The 7,812-nt window shown below is 40.2% G+C and overlaps 1 protein-coding gene across 1 annotated transcript in view; it reads right to left on the bottom strand.

The window, feature by feature from the left end:
• Nucleotides 1-846: 846 nt before the first annotated feature.
• Nucleotides 847-7,812, bottom strand: part of nsmfb (NMDA receptor synaptonuclear signaling and neuronal migration factor b) — an 85,384-nt gene continuing 78,418 nt past the window's right edge. The window contains exon 15 of the mRNA XM_079572533.1: nt 847-3,222. Coding sequence (XP_079428659.1) covers nt 3,125-3,222 — 98 coding nt within the window. The 3' untranslated portion in view covers nt 847-3,124. The remainder of the gene's footprint in view (nt 3,223-7,812) is intronic.

Genomic DNA, 7,812 nt, shown 5'->3' with positions numbered 1-7,812 from the left:
AAAAATTCTGCTCTATTAAGTCATTTTCTTCACAAAGCTGCTGATTTTTTCTAGAGATACACCGATCTAATACTGGCATCGGATATCGGAGCTGATACTGGAAAAAAATACTATATTTGGTATCGGCAACCAATTTTCGATACTGAACCGATGCCAGTTTTGGCTTTCACTGCTTTAAAAACACAACTTTCACCGACTAAATCCAAGTACATATGGACATGCTGTACCTCAGAACCTGGAGAATCTCTGAGTTGCTTTTAAGCTCCGCAAATAACTCAGCATAATGTTTAATCGCTGCGTAAAATGCCATGGCTAGCAACAGTATGTAATCGCTAGCAGCAGCATGCTAATGCTAACGCCAACTAATCAAAGCTGGGACAGAAATTACAATTGGATCACGTAAATCAACTTATTTAATAAAATAGACAGCTGCATGAGTGTTCAAGTTTGTATTTCTGTAAATGAAATGCTTGCTGTTAAAGAATAACTTCTCTAATTTACAGTATTATGCACAAGTTGTAAATGATCATTTTATGGGAGTTGTTATTAATGCAACCTAAAGCCTACGCAAGGATTTAGTGAAAAGTTCAGTGAACCTTGTGTGATGTTTTTCCACTAGTTTATTGATTGATATAATTGATATCTATATTGATCTCACACTGGAGAAAAGAGGGACATTCACTTTTACACAGACCACTTAAAAAAAAAAAAAAAAGCCTCTCGGTATCGGTTAATACCGGATATAGGCAGCCCCAGCTGATCGGTGCATCTCTCATTTGTTTCCAGTGTACTCAGTAGCACTTAGTTAACCTTACTTTATTGTCTTTATGTCACTCGATTAGGCCTGATCGTGTGGGTCAATCCTGCCTTCCCACTTGAGTTGTTGGCTTATACCATTTTAAAGTAACTCTCCGATTGTTTGGCCTTTCTACCCACCTCTGCCGCTATATTATACTAAATATCAAAAAATGGACGACATCATTATGTTGAAAAGTGTAAACCACTACACTGTATACAACGCTACACTTATTCAAGAGTGCAAGCTTAAATGCTGCACAGAAATGGCTTCGATTATGAAAAACTGACTATATTTCTGAGTGTTAGTGGTTAAGTGAAAAGACGATACATTTAAACGCTCAAAATGAGTTAAAACATCACTAGACGATTTGAGTGTAAATGTACATGTATTGTGCAAGGTATTGCAAAAAAAGGCTAAAGTTATAAAGCCAGGTAGCTCATCTTTATACCACCCTTTAACTAAACCTATAGCCTAAAGCTCAAGACATTTGTTTCCTAAATTCACAAAACACCACCAAAGTTCACAACAATACTATGCAGTTTTTTTTCCCTTTTCCAATAAAAAAATCAACAGAAACATTTGTATGAAAAGCCTCCAAAATCGAGTATGTGTCAGGACCAACTCGAGCCCTGTTGTTTGCTATGCGCTTACATTAATAGACTTACTAAATTGTATAATTTATTATATAAATGTCTGTAATAAGCTCACAGCAATCTGGGACTAATATTTATTTTTTATAATCACCCAGAACATTTTCCTTTACTTTGAATAAAAGAAGAGCCACAGCATTTGTCAAAAAAGGAAGCCTCTACAAATAGACTTGTATAAACATGAGAATAAACAGAATTATTAACAGAAACCGTAGAAAGGCTTTCCTCCATATATGGCTGCAAGAATAGTGTTCCTACCATGATAGCTTGTATAATCTAAGAACATTATGGTATTTAGGCTACCATTTAATTGTATTTATTTATTAAATAATCAACACTCCATGTTGCCATTTTGGACAGTTAGCTCACAGTAACTATTTCAAGGCCTTGATTGGCATAAATATAACGTTGTTTAACCTTTCTATGATTCTGTAAGTTGAAATTTAAAAACGGGAACCTGAATAGGATATTTTGTCAAATCACTATTCATAGAAGTAGAGTGTGTGAAAGCACTGCACGGTCTTTCCAAAACTACATGAAATACGTAGGTTTTTATATGGCTACTGACACTGACCCTATTAGTTTTGTTACTTCTATAAAATTATTACTCTTTTCATGAAAATACATACAATAAGTGTGATTAGCACAAATATGCTAAAGGTAAATTAGACTAAAATCCTAAATCGATAAGACGGATACCACCAAATTGCTACTTCAGAACAACATCTCCCCAACGATGAAAAATAAATATCAAGTTATTGAATCTTGAAGCCATTTCGTCTGCTCCATAGAGGACATATGAACCGGCTTCTGCATGCAAACACACAGCTATAAAAAGGTGTGACCCGCTGTCGCCGACAATTCAAGAAAGAAACACTAGCGCTGTGGCGTGTTAGCGGTCGGAATGGCGCTAATGCTAATGCTAATGCACTAACGCGAACGTTTTGATTTCCATGCATGAGAAAGGCTACAGTTTATTGAAAGGCTAAACACCATCCCTGACCGTGAACGTCTATGAAGGCCCTGGAGTGGGATCTACAGTTACGCCGCCTTAAGTACCGCGAGTAATTTCTTATCAAACGAGAAAATTTCACCTGAGTTATTACGAGGAAAAAAGTCTGTACGAAATACTATTACACCGATTTGAATGTTTCCAAAAAGCTGTGTTCAATACAGCATCACGCCTAAGTAAAATTACACGAGGAAAATACAGAAAGAGATGCTGGATTTGTAATCGCTAATGCTCTAGAAAGCACTTGTTAATGTACATACAAGTCGATAATAACTAACCCTTTTGCACTGAGCCCAAATCGTCACAGCTCAAAAAAACGCAAAATTCCTCCTGAAACAAAGAAGAATAGTCTTTCAACTCATTCCACTCGCCGCTAAACTTCTACTACGCTAAAACAAGGTAGAGAGTGTCAAGCTAACTGGTCCGCTAACTCCTTCCGCCATCTTGGGTAGGTAATGGAGAGTAACCGCACGCTCGATCAGTCCCGTCGGAACGCCGTGGCTCTACTGCTCGAAGCCAGCTAAAGTGGGACGTCCGACACAGGGAGGGGGCGCTCCGACCAAAGTCCCCTCTGTCTATCAGAGCAGGGGGGTGTGGGGGGGGTCGCAGGATCACTCCAGAGGAAAACCGGGCGACGCGAGGCCCATCGTGAGGTCAGCGCGGTCACAAGAGGTCGTCGTAGTCCAGCAGTTTGGAGTGTTGGCGGCTCTTCCACAGACGGAACAGGCGGAAGTCGAAGTATGTCTCGATCATCTCTTTGCCTGAGCAGAAACAGAAGAAAACAGCACAACCGTATGTGAATGCAAGTCGTGTTAATGGACTTGTTTACATTGGTCATAATCCAGTTACTTTTAGGGTTATTTTGGTCCTGATACTGCGGATTTTGCCGCTAAATTACAAATCTCCGAACATACATTTTGCTGAATAGGAACCCATCGCTGCTTGAACTGTGTAGTGTTGGCAAAGTCTAAAGGAAAACAAAACTCTTCGAAATGCCTTGTGTATGAATCGTGCTCTACAAATAAACGTGCCTTGCCACTAGAGAGCTGTATCTTTTGACTATGGAAATGGTGTCAAGCAGAAAGCAAACGTTATCCTCAGGGGATCCAATGGTTTATGGACATTTGAAAAGGCAACATTTCAATTTCCCAAGCGAACAAATCTCTCTGTTTGCCCTGTCCACGCCTCGTCTCCTCCTTCTCTTTGGATAATAGACTTTCTGCTGATGGCGCGTTGCTCCGTCGGTCGTGGCAGAGTATATCGACAGGAGGTATTGACTTTGACTTCGATTGCTGAGCGCGTATTGTCGGGAGCGAGAGGGACTGTTTTCTGACACTACACAGAGTTCAATAGCTCACGGGTCACTGTGCCATCACTCACTCTCCGCCGCTGTCGATAAGAAGAATGGCCCTGTCAGTACCACCTTCGCTTTGGAGTGCTTGGCGTTTGCAAACACACATGGAAATCTGGAATTAGGAGCTGCTAATGTGCGGGGTATTTTGTGAATCTGGAAGATCGCGCATTTGGATGGAGAAAATAAAACACATCCCACACGTTTGCAATCACAGAGGCAACAAAGAATAACCTCTTCAACATTTGGCAGTAGCATGCGTGTTAATCACATTAAAGGTATTGTTTGTTGGGTGTGAAGTGGTTTAACAAAAGGCATTACAACTGCAACTGGACTTGGATTTTGGCAGGATTTGAGCACACAAGTATGAGTTTGTGGAAAAAAATGGATGGATGGATAACGGCTGGTTCTTGTGGAAGTATAGAAGAGAATCCCTTTATTATTCTTTTCTCATGAGTGGCCAACTATGTGCTCAGTTTACATAGTCTCAAGAGACCTTTACTGATAAGAGGTTAGTAATGTTAAAGGAGCTACACCTGAATTTTTTTTTGTACGGTAAAATCATTTTTGCCCCATAAAACTATGTTGTAAAAGTACTCATTTGTGAAAAAATCTGCCATATTATGATCCGTTGATGTTGTGTATGGTCAACCCATGTAGTCGATTGACGAACGTAAAAATACACATTTCGACACATTTTGACTAAAAAGGTTCAAAATTCCCTTAAAGTCCCTTTAAAGCAGTACTAAGTAACTCATGCCCCTAGAGGCCATAAGCGCCACTGCAGGTGTCATTGCATGTTGTGTTTTTTTACTCATTAATTGTTCATGAGAGTAAACACTACACTGACAGAAAAGACACAGGGACAGAGGGATATTGTACATCCAATTACACAATGGATATAATTTTTTTCACTCAAACTTGGCTGTAAATACTGTGGCGCTAGCCCGCAGTTAGCTTTGCCGGTTAGCCGGTTAACTTCTTCTTCGCGATTCCATTAGTGTGTATTGGTGACTCCGACCCTGTGCAGGGAAAGTTGCCATTGTGGTTTTTTGGCCAGAGACACCGGGGGAGATGAAAGACCCTCCAATCTTCCCATTAACACTTGTATTAAGCCCAGAGGGGCTACGAAAGGGATTCATTAAGGTAAAAAAGCTTAGCACTTCTTTAACAAAAATAAGTAAATAGGTGCACTGCGTAACAGAAAATGCTATTTTTGCAGTGCGTAATCAAAGAATGGATTTGGATGAGGAACCTAACCTACTTAAGTCAATTTAGAACCTCTTGGAAGTCCTGGACTGGCCAAGACCATCGGATCTAACAGCCCTAAGCGTGGGGCTCAGTCTGCTTTATTATTGATAATCTTGAGAACCAAAACAAACAACCTTTATATGACGTAAAATGTTTTAAGACTGTGTAATAAATCAACATTGAGATTATCAGTAAAGCCAGTATTTGAACATGTTTACCTCATATCTGTGGACATTATTTGGTACCAATCTGTGCTTGCAGCCCCTTGTGTGAATGGGGGGGCAGTTCCATGATGTAAAAAGCGCTTCGAATGCCCAGCGGTTGTAGCATTTATCCGATAACATCAGATTTCGAGATGTTGTGACGATACTACAATCCCTTGATACCACGCACACGTCAAGTATCATCACTAATTGGACTCTAAAAGGGTTGCCAGGTTATCTGTGCCCGGCTGCTGTTAGCACGTTGTATTTAAAACAGTGCCTGAGGATGCAAATTCAATAGCACTTTGTTATGAATCCAGGACAAACCACGTCGATAATGGTCCTGCTGAGCTCCTCTTGTGAAACCTGTGGGATGTTTTACTATTAACGTCGCTGGGATGTTGATTTCTCCACAGGGATTCTGTGAAAAAGGCCGAACATGTGCTTGACCTATTTTCTTAACCAAATATTTGACATTCAAACCTCCTTACAAGGATCATTAATGGGTTTAAAGATCTGGGTAGCTGAAGTGTGGAAGTACGAGTGCACTCCGCCGCCGTATGGGGCAAAAAGTGTGAGAGCGTGACCATGAGGGCTACTGAAGTAGTCTGGACAAGCTTTAAGTAGGGGTAAGAGTTGGTTCATTCATAATTCATATCTGGCAGCTAAGACAGGATTAATGTTTCCACCCTATATCTCAAAAAGTGTCATATTCAATTTGGCACAGAAGGCTTCAATTAAAATATAAAGTAGATATATTAGTGGAACTTATACAAGGGAAGGCACTGAAAATCCGAGCGAGATGTGGCCTAACCCATAGGTTAGGATATAAATTAGGAACGGTTCCAAGCAGTCAGCAATTTATTAACCGAGTAAAAGTTGGACATTTACAAAAGTTCATAGCAATTCCTCAGCCTGACATGTATTTCATTTCCGAAATACATGTCAGGCTGAAACCAGTGTGAACGGACGAAAATTGGGACATGTTTGGGACAAATGTAAATGATCCAGACCTGTAGAAATGTTTGCGTGACAGGAGAATCACAGTCTAAAAGAATCTCCATTTATCACACTGGGTCATGCGGTGAGACCATAGCATAGAAACAGACGGTAACGCGTCAAACAAGGGGGCGTGGCCTGGCCAAAACCTCTCCTCATTCACCATTTTTTACAATTTTTAGCCATTTTCTGGCACCAATAAGGTCAAGCCAAAATGCCATGGATGTTTTTTCACAGCAACTTGATCAGTAGATGCGAAATATGTCACTCATTAGCAAACGTAGTATGAAGCTAACGTTAGCTTCACTAGCTTCCTGGTTAGCATTGTCTGTTTTTTAAGTATTTATGGGCTGTTGAACCACTTTGCTCCTCTCCATGTCTCCATGTCTGTCTTTTTGATTAGTAAACATTTTTTTTTATAATTCAGAAAGTTCAGACTAATTCCCTTCCTTGTTTTCCCCCTCTGACTACATCATACATGACCATTTACTGTAAATGGGCGATTCCAAACATGCCGTCTGTATCTAGCTCTGTAGTAGGGTCAAGACTCCATAAATAGGCTAATCTAATTTGCAACACATTCACTCATGTAAAAACTCCTAAACTTTGTGTATTTAAATTCAAATTATCACGAACAAATTCTTTTAAAAATGTTAAAATTAAGTATGTTCCTTCCCCTACATGTCCCAGCAATGTTCCAAGGTGTAGAATGAGCTCAGACTTGTTCATCACAACTGCCTCTAAAATCCTGCACTGTCACTCAAAAAGTTGCTACTTCTGGTCCGAACTGCCGTCATGCACGATCTTAATGTAGAAGGTGCAGGTGCACGTATGACCTGAGGTGGCAGTAGTGAGTATAAAATGGTCAACTTGCATCTAGCCACTGACAGCCTTTCTATGGTAAGACAATGTAGTTTCTCAGTCATCCAGGTAGTTAATCAACTCAAACAAAAGGGGTGAATCAACACAACTGGACTTACTTTAAAAAAGAGCTGACAGTCCATGGTAAGGTATTGCTGACATGACGTTTTCCTGCCACATCAAATCTTCATCTAACCATATGATAGATTTTGATTTCAGATGAAGCTGACCTGTTCCACATAAAAGCGCTCACAAATCCTCAAAGAAACCCACCGTAAACGAAACAGATCGTACCACCGATCCAAAGCTCCACGTCTGGGTTTGTCGACCCCGGTTAGAAGAACAATTTTCAGCCAGCTTCGTAGTATAAAGCCCTCAGCGTGACCCTTTAATGTTTATACTATAAGCGTCCACTGGGCTGATTGTTTTCAAGCATCAGAGTAACTTTGGATTTACAACTCGCTAATAATATGCAGCACAGGAGAAAAAGTGCCTCAATTTCCCTCTAAAAAAGACATAGTCGCAGTAGTTTTATTTTCTGGAGACAAATGATTTGGCCCGCACCGACTGATTTGTTCTCGTGCAGTGCCATTTGCCGAGCCTGTTCTAATGCGGTAAACGCTCTACAAGTTTATTTACCTTGCTTAAATCTATGTACTTTCAAACCAAATGACTTCTATTTTACG

This window comes from Gobius niger (assembly GCF_951799975.1).
Source record: "Gobius niger genome assembly, chromosome: 1".
In the NCBI taxonomy this organism is placed as follows: domain Eukaryota; kingdom Metazoa; phylum Chordata; class Actinopteri; order Gobiiformes; family Gobiidae; genus Gobius; species Gobius niger.
This window is presented reverse-complemented; position numbering and strand designations above follow the sequence as displayed.